The sequence below is a fragment of the Aythya ferina genome (genome assembly GCF_964211825.1).
Source record: "Aythya ferina genome assembly, chromosome: 3".
NCBI lineage: Eukaryota > Metazoa > Chordata > Aves > Anseriformes > Anatidae > Aythya > Aythya ferina.
The window spans coordinates 8902322-8924538 of record NC_140298.1 but is presented as its reverse complement, the minus strand read 5'-3'; the positions used below and the strand labels follow the sequence as shown (position 1 = coordinate 8924538).

Sequence of the window (22217 nt, the reverse complement as noted above, 5' to 3'; positions counted from 1 at the left end):
AGTGTGTGCAGGTGCCCTTGGCCTCTTTGAATTTATATTACTGATTCTTGGGAAATGAGTAGCAGCCAGGCATTAGTTGTAGGTGTGAATCAGAAAGCAGCAGTGGCCTTTGAAAATGAGTGAATAAGTTTTGCATATCCGTGGGGTGCTATTATGCATTCCTGTGGCTAATATAATTTGTTGCTTAGCCTAGAAATGTCAGATGCTTTCAATATTTGACTTGTACAATTGCAAGTGCATTGGAAGTATACGTTTTAAACAGTCATTCCCAATTTATTGTTTTTGGTATAAGCATTCACCAGCAACGCACAGTGGATATGACACTAGGATCTCCCCATTTCATCTCCCAATCACGCCCAGTGAAGGCAGCAGCAGCTCCTCTCCCTTGTCTGAACGGCATCTGCAAAACTACAACTTTTAGAGGGGTCGGCGATGGTCAGGGGTCCGGCTTTGCTTCAGGGAGATGAGCTGTCTAATGGTATCAGAATTTCTAGTTCCTGTGACCTTATAATAGAGCCTCAAAATAACAATATATAGATCTGTAAAAGGTTTATTGGTTTAAAATTGGGCTCCCGAGCCTATTTACCACATAAAATGCATTTACAAAAGGTACTGTGTTGTGTCCTTATGTTGTGCCAGCTGTGGTTTTCATACTCATGTGTTTACCTATGTATCACCTATACGTAAAGAGAGAACAGGGGTTGTTAAAAAACAAGTAGGGTCCTTGCTTTTTATAATGTGGCTGTAGCTACTGCTTTTTCTTTCTTGAAAGGGAGTAAGTTTTCAGAGCTCTTGGACTTTAACTTCTACCTCCACATGTAAGTCCCCAGTGGGGACTACTGTGTGAAGTAGAGGAGAGCAGAGAGGGGGTTAGGGCTGGGCTGCCCTGGGCATGGCAGGAGGTGAATCCTGAGCCAAGAGCATGGCTGTTGGTCTGCAAAGCATAAACATACTCAGGGATACTCAGGGGTAGTTCGGAACGCCCTGGGAAAGACCAATCCCTTTTTTTCTTTTTTTTTTTTTTTTTTTTTTTTTGTCCATTCTTACAGCTCTGTTGCTTTAGAGAAAATCCTCTGTCAGTACTGGAGAGGTACAAATCTCCCGGACTCTCAGGAGATCTCAGATATATTTTGGATAGCAGTCCCTTGGACATGATAGGGCTTTGCTTCAGGCCTATAATCTCTTGTGTCTTTTCTATTTTACTTATGGCACTGCATTTGCACAGGACAGTGCCTTTACCACAAATGGCTACGTGCCTCAAGGGAAAGACTCAAGTTGTCAAGCTCTCTTCCTTCTTGCTACCTGCTTCAAATGCCATGTGATGTAAAGAACAGAAGGATGGACAGACAGACGAATTGATGGATGGACAGTGAAATCATGTCATTGAAGATGAGGCTCTGTCTCTTTCATTTGAAAAAGAAAAGCACATGAATAATCAGCTATAGCCTAGGGACACAGAGAGAATGGGATCTTTTCTTCAACATCTTCTTTGAATCCATCAGAGCTTTAAAAAATCACCCTTCCCCAGACAAACATCCCATTCTACAGATATCATCAGCCTGGTTTCATAATGCTTATATTTTGTCAGCTGCTGATTTGACTCTGACGACTTAGTTAAAGAAGATTTAGTCTTTCTGCTAAAAATATATCGGGTCTTTGGCTGAAACATGGCCACCCATTTACCATCAGGGAGAAATGAAGGGAAAGAATGAATATCATAAACACGATGAATTGGTTTGTTTGCCACAAGTATAAGCCTGTAGGGGAAATTTGTCTATTTACATCCCTAATACTCTTCTGATCGAAGCACGCAGAATTGCATTCCCCGGTTACAATGCTTATATGTAGCAATAGAGGCATTAGTTGCCTTTCATTCATTTCTGTTCAAGTTAAAGCTACATCTGCACAGCCCAGAGCCTACATGACCAGCTCTTGCTAGAGGAAGGTGCCCCTTGGCATCGCAGCTGTGCTTCAATGCCCACCCAAAGGCGATGCAAGCCAGTGAAACCTCCCCACAAAAGCCACAGCGAGGCCACAGCCTGTTGGCCCTGCAGCCAAGTGCACGAGTGCTTCACTGGCAAAGTAAGATTGCACTTACAAGGTGCCAATGGCACTGGGAAGGCACAAAGAGCATATAATGGCGTATAATGAAGACTGAATGCTGAGCAGTGAAGGAGTAGGGCTTCTGCAGCACTCAGTTCAACCAACACACAGTTATCAAGCCCTGTTCAGCATAAGACAAGTAACTCCTTACTGGTATAATACAGTTCAGGGTGCGGGTTAGGTGTGAGTGCTGGACTGCAAAACAACCTTACAGATATGAACCACACAGAAAGAAATGAAATGTTGTCTTCCTGAGTCTGCTGACAGCCTGTGACAAACACTGTCACCGCCTCACTCCCGTCTATTGCTTTGAAATCAAAGCTACAGCAACACTGATGCTGATGGTGTTAATTATTTCACTGCCAAGCTTTTTTTTTTTTTTTTTTTTCTTCACTAAATTTCTTTCCATATTTTCCCAGTTACCAAAATCACCAGCCATTCCCTACCAAGCTTGAAAAAATTAGTTTCACTCACAGCTTGTCTCAGCCTAAAAGCACCAAGGTTTGTAATGAAGGAACAGCACCAAATTAATCATTTTTTAACAAACAAATTAAGAATTCTGTGACTGTTTTAATGACTGGGTTATTAATTGTTCCATCCAATTAATCTAAAAAATCACTTTTTAATTAAATAAAATTACCACAAAATTTCCCCCTGACTTGCTGGCTTCCACAAAATTCAGCAGAATTCATCACTGTTTCTTGATGGAGGCCAATGCAAATGTGCTCTTTTCTCTTCCTGCAATACTTAAGGACTTCCTTTCTATCACCCATTTAGCTTATAATTTCTTTTTCCAGTTGTCTGTCTGCTTTCTCGGGTCATTATAAGAAATTTGAGGATGATTTCTGCTGTCTTCCATTTTCTGCCATTGATTCGAACTGCACGTAGTGTAAGGATGTGTAACGCTTCCAACACAGTGGTATTTTACGTAGACTTTGCAAAGTCAGGGCAAACTTAGAATGGGTTGAGGCAATGAAGAGTGAAGCCTTTTGAACAACACTCATGTTGAGTGCTCTCTTGCAGAAGCTCAGCTTGCTTTCTCCATTGCCACAGAGTCCGCTCCTTGATGTATGAAGATGCAGAGGGAGACCCTTCACCCAGGAACACAAACCCCCAGCAGCCAGCTGGTTGCACCACGCAGATCTGACAGACATCCCCACTGGCTGGACTGAGAGCAAAAGAATGAGCAGACAGGGCTGAGCTGCTGTAATTCTCTCGCGCCGCATTACATGTTACGTAGCTGAGTGCTCCTGACTCACACGCTAACTGCAGCACCGGGGGGTAGTTAATAGGCACAGGCACGGTTCGTCGTCTGTATTGCTGTGACTTTATAAGGTTGAATCAGATTGCTCTGGCCTCCGTGGGAGCTGTGAGCGAACAGATTGTTTCTCACTGCCCACCACCATCCCACACTGTGACCAGCCCCTTTCCTTGAGCCCACTGCAAGCAGGTGTTTCATACAACCTGCCAAACCTTGGCACTTAGCAGTCACGGACAGTAAACAACTCTTAAAATAACGAGGAAAAGGGGCAATAATGCTTTGGTGCATGTGGGCGCTGGTGCCACAAGACAAGGGTGGATGCTGGTCCCGCTTAGCTTCCCAGGAAACGTGTGCCTGTCTTGCGTCCTGCACTGATTTCCCTGCCACTCACCAGGTTTGATTCCAGCCCTTGCGCCAAAGGATCATTTGGGTTTGGGATGCTCAGTGGAGGCAATGATTAATTTAAACCAGGAGACTCAAAAGAGGCTTGGATGTGTAGATGGAGGCAGGGGGCTGGGCCAGGAGCACTGTGTGCTCCTGAGAAGACTGTGCAGAGGGAGCAGTGTCATTCTTTCCAGAAACCCAGGAAGAAAAAATGCAGCGAGCCTCATGCAGCCTGGTGGGAACTCCCCCTGTGCTCCCCAGGAAAATCTGCCACAGAATTTTCCTACTTCTCACTGTCTCTTGAATCTTTCAGTAAATGTCTTGCAATAATTCAATTCTATACATTTATATATATTTCATCTACCAATCTGTCTATCCACCTACCTGATACCTCTTGAAGAGAAACAGAAGGGACAAGTAACGTCTCAGGAAAATCTGTCTCAAAAGCATTTAGGACTCCAGACACAGCAGTGTTATGTTTGCACGCAGACCCCCAGGCACATGCTCCCCTGTTCACCCTCTGCACACTGCTGGGATCTAGGCGCACGCTGCCAGCTGGTAGCCCCACCTGCAAGCCTGACCCTGCTCATGGCAGCAGTGAAACTTCTTCCAACTTGAAATGGGGCGTGACTGTCACCCCTAGCTTCTAAAATTGGCCATTAATCAGATTTAGTGGCTTAGGAGCAGCATAAAGAAATCCAGGTTGGACTATAATCAAAGGGAAGAGAGACTGGCTGCTTGTCATCGCTGCAGCGAGGGTGGGGATTTTGAGGAGCACCTGAGCAAATTTAGGGTGTCAGTGTCACTGAAAATCGTGACAGTTGGAAATCTCATCCTGCAGCTGAGCAGATTCCTTTTATTTTTCTCACAGATTCTGGCCACAGAATGTAAATAGCGTTGTTAGGAATCAAGACATTTTCTTTAATCCTCTCTACTAATACCTGGATTTCTTGTTCTGAGCCACCAGCAAGATCCAGCTATGCAATGGCAAGTGAGGTTGGAGGATATTTTGGAGCAGGTATCTCCTGGAGGGAAGGGGAAGCACTAAGCCCTTTGAGCAATGCTCATGTCCTCATTTAAAACCCTGTGAAGTGCTGGCCACTCATTTCCAGAGATGACCAATTCAAACTGGAACCAGCAACTCCCGGGATGGTCAGGGCAACAAACAGTCCATCTGCCAAGGAAGGACTAACAGAGTCTGGCCTCCTAGCAGGACTAGTGGGATCACAACAAACTTTGGGAATCACAGGACCCTGCTAAATTATGAATGAAGCTGTACGAGGCAGTCACCTGCGAGAGCAGGGAATTAGACTCACTGCAGCCTGTTCAGTCCAGGTCTCTGTTCGGTGTCCTCCGCATTGCCAGCAGCTCCCTCCAGATGTGATGCCCACTCCTGGTATGAGGGTTTCTCTCTTCAACCTCCACCACTCCAAGTGGTTGCCTTCCCAAATGGAAAGAATAAGCATTTTTGCCTGCAATGTTTTTCTGTAGCTGTTGGAAATTAAAAGGAAAAAAAAAAAAAAGAGAGGAAAAAAAAGAGAAAGAATGTGTGGGTACATAGCTCTGGAAATGACTGCAGAGAGATAACACCTTGCAAAGTTTATTTTCTAAAGTGTTTTTTTTAGCAGTAAAATGGGTAAAAAGTCAAGTTCTTATTTTCCTGAAGTGAAATGGTTACAAAACGGCTGCTCTGTGGTATTTTAATATATTTTTTTTTTCAGTGCAGGAGCCTGATAAAGCGACATGCACATGCTGGAGCTGTATAAAACAGCAGTGTTGTCTGACAACCGACAGGACAACAATGTCTTGCTTTGTGTGGGATAGGGTGGCTCCAGGCATTTCTTTTATGACCTCCTGTTATTCTCCGAGATCTCAACGGCAACTTTTTCCACCTGCCGTTGCCACTGGTTGCAGCGCCCGGGGGAAGTGTGGGATGTATTGCTCAGAACCTCCCGATTTGCAGAAACCGGAGGCACGGAGTGGTTGTGTCAACACAACTTGTCTGCCGCACTGCAACCGTGTACGTGCGCAGTCACGCTCATTTACCCACCAATGATCAGGGTTTGCCAGGGACAGGGGTGCCCACGCTTACCGGAAAAAGTGATTCCCCTGGTAGCACATTTACGGTGCGCAGCTGCATTCGCACTAACAAATCATTGTTTTGGGCTTTTTGGCATTACAGCATCAAAAGCCCGTAGGAAAACTGCTTTCCAGTTATTTATTTATTTGTTTATTTATTTTTCCAACACATTCAGCAGTCAGGAATCATAATTTTGTCTAATTATACTTCAATATCTTCAGCTTGGCCTTTGGCGGGGGTGTTCTCGCTCCAGCCAGATGCAAGCTCTGACACAGTGGTGCACATCACGCCTGGTAGCATTTACCCCAAAGCCCTCGTCCAGTAGTACAAACATCCCCAACCCGAGTGCCAGTCCATGCCCCGAAACACCTGCAATTCCATAGCTAAAAAAAAAAAGACAGGGTAGGAAGGATGCTGCCCGCATCGTGCAGATGGGAGACAGATTCAGTTGTTAAACACGGACAAGCAGTCCCATCAGAGGGTATCCAAGACATCTGCATGAGGCTGACAGATACAGCCAGCAGCAGGCAACCAAACACCTAGAGCATCTGACATAGCTCCAGAGACGTGTCTTTAGGCAATGCAAGCAAGCCCTGACAGTAAAATAAGTTGTCTAAAGCGAAGCAGGAAGACAGGGACAAACTAGGAATTGCTGGTTTCTCCTGAATTCAAATGTGCAAGATCTCCGTGCCTGTCTTTTCCAAAGTCACTCCCTGTCAAGCCCTCGCCGGTAGGCATTATTCTCTCCTGAATATGCAGCAAAAAGAGGAGAGGGAAAGGCTGTCACCACACTCTGTCAGCTGGGGGGTGGAGCTGTGCCAAAGGCCGGCCAGCAAGCCGCTGTGTGAGAGCACCAGGAGGGAGCTGGGACCTTGCCGTACCCACAGGCAGAGGCTGCTCTGTGACTTAACAGGCAGCACGGACGTGACAAAGGTGTTTCTTTGGAAGTGGTAACTGCTGAAACGCTTGGGGTGATACTGCTGAAACTCTTGGGTCATCCAGGCAATAGGCTGTGCTGCAGAAGGGATGCAAAAAGCAGTCTTTCCTCAAGGTTTTGTTTCGGAGCTATTTAAAATTAAAATCCAAACAACAGAGTAAATTTTCATTGCCGTGTTTTATACAATAGCATAAAATCTTTAAATAGGATTCCTCATTGCAAAAGTAGCTGATCTGTTCTTCAAGTGCTTTCAGATCAATTAAAATACAATAAGAGCAAATGCAGGAAATATTTCTGTTACAGACAGTATTAATTGTGGTGAGCTCTGGGTGCAATGGAGATGACAGAAGTCAAAACCCAGAAGAATTAGAGCTTGTAAGGGACATTTCTGAAAGCCCGCAATCTATAAAAGCCGTGCTCCCAACCCAAATAAGCTCCCAACCCAAATAATTTCTCACCAGCTGTTGTTTGTCAGACTGAGTAAGGGCTTTTTGCTGGAAGCTGCCTTTCAACACTGTATCCCCAACATAGTTTCAGGGGGCACCGTAAGCAACATGCAGATATGGGTATTTATGTGTCTTTCCAGAGCATATTTGCACTTCTGATGCTATTTTGTTCCCTACTGGTGTTAGTAGGCACTTCCTGGTCTAGACTGATCTTCATGGTTAATGCTGGGACATTTCTTATAAGCCAGCTGCAAAGAGCCAGCCCATCTAGGGAAGGCTGGAGGAGGCGGTGAAAGGCACGACCAAAGTGCCAGCAGCTGAGCAGGGAAGAGGATGGGTGCCTTGAGAGAAGGATCCTATAAATCCCCAAAGCCGCCTTGCTCCTGGCCATATCCCGTGGCTGAACCTGTCTTGTGCAGGACCCAGGGAGTCTCCTGAGTTGCTGCAAGGCAGCCCTGGGGAGAAAGGATGACCCCTTTTCTCCACAGCTGAACTTCGTCTCTCCCTTTGGCAGTGTGCGTTTCTCCTTCTGCCAATGACCAAATTAAAACTGAAAGGGGAGTAGCTGTAACGCAAGCATCCAGCTTTTAATAACTCAACATCCTTCCCAGGATGCTTGATGACCAACATCTCTCTTTGGCTTTTCAGCAGCTCTGCTAATGCCACAGCGCTGCGGTAATTTATTTCCATCTTACACGAAAGAAGCATAAAGTGGGGTATTGACCGACTCTGACTTTTTTAGAAGAATACGCCAGTGCAGTCATCCCCTGGCTACAAATATCCACGGGAAGAATAGATGTGTCCTTTAATAACAAGGAGAGTGCTTAAAAAAGAACACTTTATTGCAGTGTTGCCTTCACCACAGTAAATTGCAGCATTTTCATTTTCCTGTATTTATTGCACTGAAGTGTTTATATCACTGCGAAGCAAATATTTGCTTTCAAAGGTCACTCATTGTCTCTCTCTCCCTCTGGGGATATATGTAGGTCTCTCTTAGACTTCACTATGATTCCGTAAGGATATACAATGTTCTGGCCATGAGATCCTTTATTGCACCCGAGCACTACTAAACTAGCAGATGTAGAATTCAAAGTATAATAGGCAATGCGTTTCCATTAGCCAGTCTCTACGCTTTTCTGTAACCCTCAGTCTCCTGTTGTGCTCCTCTGCCAGCCCTGGTGTAACACGCAAGACTAGCTCACAGGGAATTTGATGTAAGTTGCCCCGTTCCCTCGGCTTGGCACGTGGTATTTTTTGTAACAACATTTGGACTTCTGTCTTCTTTTAAGAGAGCATTACGTATGTTTGTCTGTGATCCCAGAGGGTTTCCCTTTTTTGAAACAGAGAGCCCAAGATCCTTGCAAAATTTTGCAACTGCATCTGCGTATGCAATTACTGCAAGTATAAACACAAAGTGACTGAGTGCGTGCAAGTGGCTGCAGCTTCTGTAGCAACTTCTTTATCAAAGCTTAAGATCCTTAACATAGTACATCACTTCGTTTTGATGATCTGTCACCTCTGCAGTAACCATAGACAAAATAAAATGTAGAGAAAATTAAAGAGCACTTTTTGGAGAGGTTATGCCCGGTCATATTGGGGATTTTTAAATCATTATAGGCTTTTGATACTTGATTCAAATTGGCTTGAATGAGAACAGAACACAAAATATCACAAGGAATTTATTCCCCGAGGTCCCCAGTAGAATCCTTGGTCAGTTCCCATGTAACTAAAACAGCAGCAGGTTGTCGTAACAGACAAAACCAGACCACATCTTTAAAGCCCGTCCGGCAGTCAGTGAGCACAGCTCCACTACCGCTCACATTTGCTTGGCCATTTCTCTCATCCCTTGGTTTCAATGTTCTGATAAATCAAGTGGACCATATATAGGCCCCACATTTTTTAAAAAAAAAACGTCTTAGAGGGAAAACCTAATTTGTACTGTAGTGATGTAATTCCCTTTAGAACATACGAATATGTTCTCTATGGGACTTTACAGATAACAGGGTTTGTTGCTGGAATTTCATGAAATTGGAACTGAACTTAAGCACATACGGGGCTTCTCTTATCTCTAATCTGTCCTAGTCCACCTTTAGAACGGCAAAATCTGAAAAAAAATGAAACCCATTCCTAGTCACCTGCAACATATACGCAGTTTATCATGCTGTCTGCAAATGAGTAACCTTTATTGATTCTTGCGCATGGTTTTCTATTAAGTAAAGTTGAATCAGCACTGCTGCAGGGTACTTTTGTTTATGACTAAAACTTGATGTAAAATGACTTGTCTGGAAGAATGCTTTTTGCTATTTCTCAACCCATTCTAAGTGCTTTACAAATACCAAACAAGCTCAATAAACCTGTCAAATTCAATCACTTGCTCCAGAACATCTCTCTGGTTACAACCTCTGACATTTTTTTCAGTTTGATGCAAAAAAAGGATGCATCTGCCACTAAAATGTCAACTGATGCTTCTAATTAACCAAAAAGGAAAACTCCAAAGAAAAATCAAGAAGTTCCACCCCTTTGTTACTTTTTTGCACCACCCAACACTTGCTGGTTTGTGATCAGAATTTAATAAGTAAAAGATCCAAAGTCAGGCTGGAATCTACTTGAGAACTGAGTTTTCTGCACATTTTTTACTATCTGTGGTGACTGAGAAGCAGACAGCATTATTAGCTATTGTCAGGAGAAGCACTCATCTCACCTGCACTTGCTTACAAGTCTGTAATCATTGAGCTCACATGGGATACGCTTAGAGATTGAACCAAATCCCCTGTTTACAGTGAGGAAAACACTACCAAATAGACATAAACCAGGACATAAACCAGTTTTCTGCTCCTCACAGTGAGATGTATACACCAATTAGATCAGCTCCAAAATCATGTCTAAATCTTTGTGACTTTTGCTAAAGATCAGTGCTGCTCTTCTGCCAGCACAAGTGTAGTGAGGAATCCAGGCAGAGGAGAATGTTTTATTGCTGTGCCAGAGCTATGTTAATGCTGAGTTTTGCCTCGATCTGGGAAAAACCACTATTTGTGAAGCAGTGACTGCTCTAGTGCCAGCCTGTGCCAGGTGGGACAGGAGTTTGGACAGTGGTTCTTTATCAAAATAACTTATTTTTATCCCAGTCAAGCTGGCTCCATTTGCTGATCAGGAGCAGCTTCTTCATGAAGCTGCATGATGTGCCACAAAAAGCAATGTGCGTGCAGCAGTGGGGTGGGAAGGCTGGGGTAGCCTTGAAAACCTACCCACTCTTTCACGTGCCCTTCAGGAGGACACCAGTTCCTAATTCAATTTTTCCTCCTAATCCTCGGAGTGTGACAGTTTTGCAAAGCTTATTTACTGCTGTTTGTGAGCATCCTTGAAGTGCCTGATATCAGTCTGAATATTAGCCATGAAATTAAGCTCCACATTAGCATCATCGGGGGCTGCAGATGAGTTGCTTAAGCTTGGTCCTTCACACCACTGTGACCATGCAGCTGGCAGAACCGGGTGGGCTTCTTTTCCAGCATATATTTGGGCTCCTAAATGTTGTGTGACCCTTCACAGAATGTCAGCCTCCTTCTGACAAGGACGTAGTGATGCACTCAGTGTAGGATGCCGTGCCAGTAGCTTCAGGGCTGGCTCTCCGAGATGGATTTCTTCCTGCTGTAGCTTCAAAGAGGAAAAGCAGCCACGAGTGAGGGCAGGGCTAATGTGAAAGCATGAAGGTCACATATTCCTTCATAGATAAGAAAAACAGTAAATCTGTTGCTGGAGCTGCAGAAGAAATGCAAGGAGTGGTCTGCTTTCCTTACACATTTCTAAGTAAACAGGGTGTGATCCAGGAAATATCCCTGCCACACAGCTGTACCTGTTCAGCTCATACTCCTGTTGTGCTGATGGAAAGTGCTGTCAAAGCAATAAGTGGGTTCATCTCAGATAGAAAATAATTTGCTTTTAAAAAGGGCTATTATTGTTAAAATTTTAGAGCCAAACTCTGCCCTGGCTTATCTTGTTTTATAAAGGCTACACATATCACGAAGACAGGACTGAAGATAGCCCCTGGGATTTTGCTTTCCTACAGCAGCTTTACTGAAAGAGGCTGTTTTTGTCCTCTTTCTGTAATTGAGCACGATGGCATGTGCTTTATGGCTGTTTATTCTCAGTCCCCCACAACTTCCCCACCTCCTCTGCACCTGGGATTAGGTTTTTCTGCAATGAACAAATCTAACATTCAGTGAGCAGTAATTTGCAATGTGGCATGCTTGAATCGAGCAGAGAAATAAGCCAGTGTTGTTGTTATAAAGACCTGACAGATGGTAGGAGGACCCGCCTTTCTTAATCAAGTCATGCTCAGTAATCAGAGCTAGCTCGAATTTATAACAAAAAAGAAGCCCTAACCAAATGAAGATTAGTGGGCTGCATCCTGATCTTGGGTTAGGATGAGCTCAGTGGCGTTGACAACGCCAGATAAGTCCTGCAGTCTTTTCACCTGAAATGAAAGATTCGCCCAGGTAGATACCTTCACCCGATCCAGCTGTAAACACTGCTTCAGAGTCTGAACTAGAGCATCCTGGGCAAGTCGTTAGCTGATAAAAATCTGAAGTTTCATTGTCTTTAATTTCACTAGAGATACATTAGCTGAGTGCCCAGCCCTCCAAGCGACGCAGTTGAAATACAGGATGTGAGCGGTATAGGCTTGACCTTGACCTCCTTCAAATTAAGGCTTTTAATTCTAGGGCAGAATAAATGGGTCTGAAGCCCACTTCTGGTACCGAGCAGTGCCCCCTGAATCTCCAGATGTGGTGTGTATAGCTTTTGAATCATTAATGAAAAAAGAAGGATTTGTTTTTCCTCAGCGAACGTAGTAAGAATAGATCCTTGTTCCTCAAGAGCGAAGGAGTAGAGCACCACCTTGAAAAATCCTGTGTGCTCTGTGTAGGAATGACTATCCAGAATGAAAGCGTTTGGGTGAGGGCACTCGTAATAAAAACACTTCTGGGGGACTGGCATTTAAGCACATCTCGGTGCTTCAGGGAGCCTAACCACTCCGTTTCTTTCCCTTTTCGCTGTCTTCCAGGCTCGCAGGCAGCTGAGCACAACTCCTTGATCTGCAGCTTCCACAAACACACCCACAGCTAAAATGGCGGAAGACGCGGATATGCGCAATGAGCTGGAAGAGATGCAGCGGCGCGCCGACCAGCTTGCTGATGAAGTGAGGCCGAGGGCTAAGCAGGAACCCTGGGGCTGGGTGTGGGTGACAGGCACGGCCAGAGACAGGAGCTGGTCTGGCAGAGGAGTTGTGGGACTGATTCTGTTTTCTGTCATCTTAACACGGAAAGCAGAACTGGAAAAGAGATGAAACAATTCAGCATCGTGTTTGGTCCAGATTAAGTAGTTTAGATTCAGATATTTATTGATCATGAACATGGTTTAGGTACTAGGACATGCAGCAGTTCGACTGACCTTAGAGCAAAACCCAGCAATATGATATTGTCTGACGATCCCTTCAATCTGCCAAGCCCATGCAATATTAAATGTCACCAGTTAGGTGATTGCAGAGTAGCTGAACACTGTGGGCTGTGTTTCTAAAGTGGAACACCAGCAGCTCCCAGCACCACTGTGGCACCGCACGGGCGAGGGGAGCGCAGGCGTTAGAGCCCGCAGCTGCCCCGGGACGCGGTGGGAAGCGCTGCATCGTGAGCCCTCCGGGGGGCTGAGGATGAGGAGATTGCTGTCACCCGCCGATGGCCTGATTTGGGGGGAAGGCAAAGAGCACAGGAGAAACATGCTGTCAGCGGGAGCCTGCACATTAGTGAGGGAAACTGTGTCTTGCCAAATCTAAGTGGCTTTTCCTGTTTTTTTCCAGTCCCTTGAGAGCACCCGCCGAATGCTGCAGCTTGTTGAAGAGGTAAGGACTGCATTTTATTTGAGCTTCTGTTGTGAGCAAAAGTGATGGAGACTGACACATTGGGAGGTTCCTTTTTCCCTCTTACTCGCACGGCCATGGCTTTTTGTACCACTCCGTCCCTCCTCACCCTACCCCAGGCAGGAAGCTCATTTGAGACATCGTGCCTCAGCTGCCCAGCGTCGAGCTGCAGGCCAGCTGCTGAGGCACGATGTTTTGCCCATAGAGACAGGCTGCTCAAGATAAGGCAAGGGAACAGCTTCTGAAGGTGACCCGCAGTGAGGGACAAACAGCTGAGTTTGCTGCAGAGCTCCTGGAGCCTCGTGCTGGCACCGCCCTGATGTCCTTGCCATATCGCTGCAAGCGGGGAAGGTGAGAAAGGCCCTCTGCCTCTTTGCCCTGTCCTCTTTGGTACCTCCCTCTACAAAACCACTTGCAGCTATTTATAGAGCATCAGTCACCACACGTTAAGTGCCACTTCACGCATCTCTGAAACATTTATTAGGGTTTCAAGGCTTATGAGCTGTCCTAGATCGACAGCTCTGGAGAAGGAAGTTGTCTGTTTCCACGGTGCTGGGGAAGGGGACTTGGGCTCAGCCCCCACGGCTAACACAGCCTGCACCCACCTGCAGGGGTCACCCCCAGAAGGAAAAAGCAATTTGCCCTCATTTCACCCTCTTCGTAACAAAGGGCTTTAAAAGCTGGGCGCTACCAAACTCGGTTCAGGTTAGAGCAATCAGGCATCAGGCGGTGGAAAACTTTGCTCCTGCCTGACAGGCTGTGTTATTTCCAGACACTGTGCGAGCTGTGGCTCTGGAACCGGTGACATTTTTAATCAGGGTCATCAGTACTGACAGTCCCGGTACTCCTGACAGCTGGAGGAGTCTCCAGCAGAGACAATGGGCAGAACATGACATCAGGTCCCACGTCCAGGAACAAGCACAAGCCCAGCCGTAGGCTTCATGGCCTCAAAATCAATCAGGACTGTGGAGATCAATGGAGCCCAGTGGAGACAAAATTAAATTTCCGTGTACAGATAGACGAGCAGATGGGTCATTGAGCATAGTCAGCATCACTTCTCTGCCACAAACACTTCAGATCTGGGCCCCTTGCAGCCAAGGCACGCTCTTGTCTTGCAAGCAATCTGCCCCTCTTCTCCGCTCAACTCCCTGGACGTGCCATTTCTAACCTTTGCTTCACGTCACCTCCCGGCTGGACGCAGCTCCTGCTTTAATTCACTTCGCTGACATGCACAAGTCTTACACGTGTACCTCCACAAACACAAGGCAGGAGAGCACGCTGCCCCAAAATGCCTGCGATCGAAATAGACAACGCAGATGATGAGTGGGAAGAAAAAGAGGCACAGGAAAGGGAAGTGATTTGCCCAGGGCCGAGCCATCGGTAAATATCAGCCCTGTCTCTCCCAAGCTGTATTTGTGTGACCTATACACTGCTTGAGTTTTCCTAACATATTGAACGAGCATATTGTGAATGCCACTGGAATTTTAGTATTAAATCACAGCAAATGGCAAAGTGGGAGGAGAACTGGGAGTGCTGCATTTACCAATGAATTTGTGTAGGACTCCAGTGCTTCTTGGAGGAGTGCGGCATCTCTCTGGACCTGGCTTTTATTCAGCTGCTACAATATCTTCCTGTGCAAATACAGAAGTTTCTAAAACTAGCCCTGAGTAGTCAAGGGAATTCATTTACAATGAGCTGAATATTATTTTCACTAATGTGACTACAAAAGACCTTTAAAATTCTCCTGTGCTCTGAGCAGCTGGTTGATTACTCTGACCCCATTTTCTAGGTACTTCACAAAGCACACAGCAGTTAGGGAGTGAAAGATTTTAGACTAAAAAGACAAGTGGCGAGTGTCTTTGAAATTGAACTTGCACTGTTCTGATTTAATAGACAAAAAAGAAATCCGATTAGACTCACTTGCTTAGCAGAACCTGTCTAGTGGGTAGAGAGAGAAAATATTCTTCCTCAATGAAAGAATGCTTTTTACTTTATTCTCTTGATAAAACAAATCCAGTACTCCTTAACGAGGAAGAGCATGCCCCCACGTTTAAGCATTATTCCTATATACATATATATGGATTCCTGTCAGGGTTGGCTCCGCTCTGCTGGATGCTGGGGAAATACAGAGTAAACAGCCTGACTTGGCTGCGCTCTAGGGCCAGAGGAGTGCTGTCTGCTCAGGGAAGGCCTACAGCAGTACGATGCTGAAATGAGGCCAGAGCATGAGGGACACATCCGATGTCCACAAAGGATTTTCTGGGCCCTCCTTGCCCCAGAAGACTCGGCTGAGTCTGAAGACTAAGCCCTGCTGCTGTTTGCAGGAAATGTCAGCGAGGAAAACGGAGCTGTTCTCCTTGCTGAAGGACCAAATCTGTTACTGCGGCTTATTTTATAACCCAGCTTTGCAAGGAGCTGATTGTTTCAGCCCTAGCACAACAGGAGAAGCCAGAAGAAGTGGTGAGTGGACATTGTAAAGTGGCCACTGCTTTGCCCGAGGGCAGCTACGTACTGGGATGGCGGATTACAAAAATCAGTTTGCTCTGTGGTGCTCGGCATACCCATGCAGCACACAGCTACATCCACATTAACCAACGGCATTGGGACTGCTCGCTACTCGCTGCCATAAACACCTGCACTTCATTACATTGCTGTGCAATGTTTCCACCAAAACATAAAACAAAAATGAACTTAAGCGGGAGAAGTAAGACTAAAACATAGTTTGTGGCTGACTTTCTCATTATCTTCTTGTTCGAGCTTTTAACCTCTGGGCTGGCTACACTAAATGCAGAATAACACAGTAGGAGAAAAGCCGTGAGTCTGCTACCATATTCTAGTGGAACCACCATCGCTTTTAAAAAAATCGATCATTGTAAGGTGGAAAGAAGATAGTTTCTAGCTCTGACGCAGCAAGGGAAAAAATATCAACAAGATCAGTAGTGCAGAAAGCCCAGCAAGAAAGCACTTAGCAACGAGCACAGACAAAAGAGTTGTTTTGTACATCCAAATCCAGACAGGACTATTTCTCCTCTTACATGCTGCAGGGTTAGAGTCAAGTTTATTAAGATACCAGAGCTGAAATGCTAAGGTGTGGAAGTCTGATAATGTCACGATGCTGCTCGGAACAGGACACTGAACACACAGTATACCATTTTACTTACCTCCTTCATTTGTGATGGGGAAGTTAAGTTTCCTGTGACATTATTACCACAGTCAAATGCCCCTTAATTACAGACTAAAGAATTTTTAAAAAAATCTATTAATTTAGATTTTGATCCAAGTCTTGTCAAAGCTGATTTGAAAAATCCCTTTGACATCATTAGCTATTGGAATGGTTTTACTCAGACAAGTGTGCTAGTCTGTGTAATTCCACAGAAACACACGTCTGGCCCAGAGGAAGGTGATTCATAACTCTGGTGTCAGTGCTTGCCATGCAGGATGAAACCCCGTGTAGCTGGGTCTGTCAGCTGGGTAGCACTGGAGCCAGGGACATTGCGCTAGATGAAAACCAGGCACGCAGGATTCAAAGGGGTTTATACGCAGACCTGTATTGGCTGAGGATCTGAGCCCCAGGGTGAATTAACAGGCTTGGAAAAGTAACAAGGCTTTTCGGTCAGGCATGGAGAGAAATTACAGTGTTAACAGGGTGACAGTGAACCTGGAGCTGGAGTTGACGAAACGCATTACTACGGATGACTAAAAGTGTTTCTTTGACCACAGTTTTGTCTTTAGGGTGTTGACATGCCTCTTTAGTGTCACTGGGAACTGCTAGCATTCTCAGCCTGTCTTGATTTATAATTGCCTGCGTTAATTTATTCAAAACAAACTCTATAAACCATATTGATTAAAGCAAAATTCTTCATTGAAGAGGAAGTTTATGTGTTCTTCACATAAGTGAGAGTACATACCTGTTTTTCAGGCTACTTCCTGAAACACAGAGGAAGGGGTTTCTAGAATTTGGGTTCTCTATCTGATACATCATTCCCTTATATTGCCAGGAAAACCAAACCTTGGGCTTAACCACGGTTGGCATAGCTGCCTTTTGTAGGGGGCATGGATAGGAAACACACTGTATTTCTGGAGGGACTGGCGGGCCCTTTGAGAAGTCTTCCCAATTCCCTTCCTTGGGAAATTCAGTGACATATCAGTAGTAAACACGGCCATGCATTTCCCCTCCAAAGTGCTGGGCAAATTACAGTGAATGCCTTGTAGATTAATTTAATGGGCTTTGAGTGAGACCCTACTACAAAAAAGTTTTATAAAGCTGTTACAGAAGATTGAGGATAATGTATATTAAAGACTGCAGCAGGGATCCAAATTATGCTGTTAAACTGGCTTCTCTGAAGCACACTGCCTTAAGATGATGTATCTAAAAGCAGAATTAAGCCCAAAGTTTTAAAATCATATATTCTAGCTTTCTGATTAGTAGCTTAGCCTGTGGTCCAGTGGAGAAACCGTGTGTGTGCTTCACAGAAACCACAGGAGTGTGAGATGTTTGCTGTACTGTGGCAAAATCCAGCAGCCCAAATTCTCCTCTCAGGTGCAGCAGGAAGAGAAAGAGAGTCAAAAGTGAACCCAAAGAGACGAGGCTGTTGAGAGATGGATGAAAGTGGCATGTGCTCCATGAACTTTGCAGGACCCCATCAAAGATGTACTTTTCTTCTCTCCTGCCTGAACTATCCTAAGCATCCCATTTTCTGAGAACCCTTATTTTCTGCAAACTAGGTGGAGGATTGCCTGTGCAAGGATTGGAGAGCCTTAACTAATTCCTCCATTGCACAGGAAGACAGAAACGCCCTAATCCTGGGGAAAGCGCACCATTAGCAGACATTTGCATAACACCACAGACCTCACTACCTCTGCCCATGCACAGGTTCCCACGTAGGATCTTGCTGTTGGTGAGCGCCGTGTGTGGGTGGGAACCTTTCCTGAGCCCCTGGATGGGACAAATCCCAAGCCGGCACCCACCCGCTGCCGTGACATGGGCTCATCTGGGAACCTGTTAACAAGGTTTTATGATCGGTCGTTGTAAAGCATATTCTTCTGGGCTGGCAACTTGCAAACACAGCTTTCGTCACCTCTCAGCAACCAGTTTGCGTGTGTCTGCCGACAGCTGCTCCCACTGACCGAGGGCAGTTTCAGTGGTAGTTTTAGTGCAGGAAACACCAACGTGTTCTGTGCTTGGGAAACCTCACCCGTGAGCCCCAAATACATTTTTCTGGTACCTTTCTTCCTCTCTGTTCCTTTAGATGAAGAAGGATTGAGATTTCTAAAGATGGCTCAGCCTGTTTGCACCGAGGGTCAGATATCCAGAGTGTTTCTCTCCCGCTCAGATGTCTGGATGATGAGCACATTTGCCAAATAGCTCTGTTTGGTTTTGAGCTATCTAAAAAGTCAGTCACAATGGAAATAATTAACTCTTGGGAAAGTCTGGATCTGTTTTAAATGTAGAAATGTGGTTTTATATATATTTTTTCCAATTGGCTGCACATGGTTAATTTTTTTGTGAAAAAGAAAACAATTAATGCTTAATCAAAACTTGGAACAGGAGGAGATTGTCACTTGATATCTGAATCACCTCTTGTCTTTGTCAGTGAGCATCTTTTTATTAGCTTCAATGTGCTTTGGATTAGATCTCAGATGCAGACAAGTGTATTCAATGCACACTCTCTAATATTTTCACATTAGGATTAATGCTGTGGCAGGCTGAGCTACAGGTCACTTTCTTAAGAGACAGAGTATTGCATGATGAAATGAAATGGTATTGATGGCCAAGTAAGTAGCAGAAAATTGCACCTCTTTAGCTCCGTGCAAGGATTTAATACAAAACACAAACCATGAGGTCCAATTGCCAAGTTCCTCTCTCAGCATAGGTCTCATTCAGGTCACTGGGCAGCTTAGCTGCATAAAGGCAGATTGCTCAGATCTCAAAAACTGCAGAAACAGAAGGTCAGAGGGCTAACGAGCATCAAGCATTTCTCAGCCTGGCTGTGTTGGAGTCGCTGAAAGCCAACGCCTCTCACACCACGAGCTGCAGGTTTTCTAATTCAGAAAGGTGTAATGTCACACCGCGCTGTATTTACTCAAACCCAAGAGGACTCAGGAGCCAAGCAGCCTCCTTGTGTTTGTATGATGTATGTTTTGTTAAAATGCATATAATCATTCTGGGTAAGCCACCTTGGGTACCAAGAGCACAGAGAGGGCACCGTAACAAGCTACCTAACGTCCACTGCTCAGCAGATCTGCTACTCGTCCCACAGAAAACTTAAGATCATTCAGGGCGGCTTCCTTACTGTATATAGGCAAATCTACGATGACCCTTGGACTCTCAGTTTGCAAAGGCTGTGAAAATAAAAGCTGGCTGGGACTCAAGCAAGTGCAACGTGAGCTTGAAAGGAGAGCGAGCAGCAGCAGCACCTGGCAGACAGCTGGCTGAAGGGCGGGAGGCTTCTCTCCACCTGCCAATTCCCACAGGGCCTGAAAAAGGGGAAGCAAACCAGGCTGCACACATCTGATGCTCGTCCCAGTTCCTACAGTGACGCAGGCACTAAAGAAAAGAGCGGGAGTGCAGAGGGAGGCAGACGAGAGCGCAACAAGGGGCGTCTCACATCCCTCTTGAACTGAGCGGGGTGCTCTTGAAGCAGAGCAGAGAAGCTCCAGCTGCAGCCACCTTGAGTGCTGCCGGGCTGGCAGCTGAGCCGTGGCACGCAGCGCGCTGCTGGCCGGCCTGTGGGCACCCCGGAGTGTGCCAGTGGCAGGGGGACACCACTGCTCCCCGACAGGAGGAGGAGTGATGGCAGGAGGGATAATGTGAAGCCCTGGACATGCTTCTGGGAGGGGGGGGGACAGCCTGAAAAAAAACAGGAGGGATGGTCAGGACACGAGGTTTCTTTTTCTCATGTTGCTGTGTAACTGTGGGCAAGCAACTGCCTCTCCCCGGCCCCTGCAAAATCAGCACCACCAACTTTATCTGCTTCACGGGGACATGGGTGGCTTTCTGTTCAAGGAAGCAGCTAAATTACTGCCACACATGTCCAGGTAACTCCCTTGGCAAGCTGTCAGGCCACAGAGGACTTACTTCATCTGTTACTGAGATGCAACAGTCAGGCTATCGTTCAGGCCATTAATTATTCACAGATGTTATCACTGCTCTAAGCAGAACGGAGCTAGTTTTCCCTTTGTAATTAAAAAGGAGCTAATCTAATCCGTGATACAGCTTCATATCACAGCACCCAGAAACCTGAGACACCTGGTCGCACCCCAGAGTGGTGATAACGAATGCAAAAACTGTATTTGTGAAAGGTGGCCTGCTGCTGGTTCAGGCAGGAGGGAGCTCAGAAGTGCTCATCTTTGCCTAAGCCCTGCTCCCAGCAAAGATGATGGTGATAAGACTCCATTTAGCCTTCGCAGGAACCAAGATAGGATTGGCATGGAGGGGTTTAAAAGTCCTGCCTTCAAGCTTAGTCCAAAGTCCATTGATGGACACTAAAGGTGACTGTTGAATGAATTACAACTTGGCTCAAAACCATTTTAGGTGTCTGAGCCAAAAAATATGATTTAATCCTACTAAATGTTAGCCTGCCTTAAAATGGATTTCCTAAGGAGGTAAGCTCTCTGACTTCTGTGTTGCAAGGGCTGTGTACAAAGTGCTACAGCTTATTACCAAACATGTTTGTGTGCCATCTATTTCTCCTGTGGGATGAGTGTACATCTGCAGTGTCAACACCCCCTTCTTCCCTTCTCCTGCTCAGAGAACTTGGGAACAAACCCTCTGTATAGAAATGGCTCTCACATAAGGTGATTATTTAATTGCACGGTCTGGGACTTTGTGGTTCTGCAGTAGTTCAGTGTCCCAGTGAATCCTAAAGGGCTGATGGTACAGTTTAGGGTACACAGTTCCCTTTACGGTGCCCAGTCACATAAGGGCTTTGGATCATGCCACCAGCCCCTTACGACCTTGTCATTCCTCTCACTGTTTTTCTTTTGTCTTCCTATGTCCTGTGCCGAGGACTGAGAGTTCCCTCACTGATCTCTCTTTCTCTCTCTTTCTTCTCCCCTTCTCTCTCCTTACCTTGCTACCACTATTGGGATGTAGAGTAAAGATGCTGGTATCAGGACTTTGGTTATGTTGGATGAGCAAGGAGGTAAGTTCAGATTGCTTCAGTAAGGACATAAACCATTCTCAAAGTGCTGTACTAACTGTGTGCAACCCTGAAACCCAGGGCCATAAAACATGTACGGTTATGCATGAGAACCCAAAAATCTCTTTGCCTTCAGCTTCACTGTCTGACAAAGGAACGTACAATAGCTGTGTAAGAGTCTGTACTTCTTTTGATCTGTTTCCCATTAATATCAAAGAGAGCTGCAGGCTGAACTCATCAAAATCATCTTTTTTTTCAGCAAGCATTGGGTCGAGATCCAGCTACATGATGGGAAGATTTGCCTCCATCAATATAAAATCCAACATTATTTAAGCAGGTGCTATGTAATTTTCTCACTTGTTTAGCTACAAGTGAAAGGCATGCAATATATGCATCCCAAGAGAAACTAAAATGGTTTGGCTTGTGCAAAATTCAGGGTGTTTTTTTTTTTTTTTTTTTTTTTTTTGTTTTTGTTTTTTTTTTTTTTACAGAAATGTCAGTGAGGATAACAGGAGCTTAACATTAAAAGCTCCAGAACAACCATCTCATTACAAGTGACCATATATGAGCCTTTAAACTTTGACAAGTCCCTGCCTGTGGATGACAGTGACACAGACAGAGCTAGATGTATTCAGTGCATCCCAGGAAATTACATTTTTGCCCTTCATAATATCACAAAGCAGCAGGTAGCTTCTCCTTCCCCCCACCCCCCTCTACCCCCCGAATAAACTAATATTTGCTGCAGACCCACAGCAACAGCAACAGGGAGCCTCCAAAGAGAAGTTAATCAACAGAGTACGAATTTCTGCTACTCTCTATCAATCCAGCCCCCCAAAAGCCAGTGTTATTATTTAGTTTGTGGCACAATGTGAAACTGTGTTAGGAAACATTTTCTACAGAGGTGACACTCTGTAGCTCAGCAAGCCCCAACAACCATTGAAGGCAACGTTATGGCAT

The 22217-nt window shown here is 45.4% G+C and overlaps 1 protein-coding gene across 2 annotated transcripts in view; it reads left to right on the top strand.

The window, feature by feature from the left end:
* The window catches only part of SNAP25 (synaptosome associated protein 25), a 61764-nt gene that overhangs the window by 20468 nt on the left and 19079 nt on the right, over positions 1 to 22217 (top strand). For both annotated transcript variants that reach the window (XM_084515893.1, XM_084515894.1), the window contains exons 2-4: positions 12271 to 12405; positions 13060 to 13101; positions 21215 to 21263. In XM_084515893.1, coding sequence (XP_084372019.1) covers positions 12334 to 12405; positions 13060 to 13101; positions 21215 to 21263 — 163 coding nt within the window. In that variant the 5' untranslated portion in view covers positions 12271 to 12333. The remainder of the gene's footprint in view (positions 1 to 12270; positions 12406 to 13059; positions 13102 to 21214; positions 21264 to 22217) is intronic.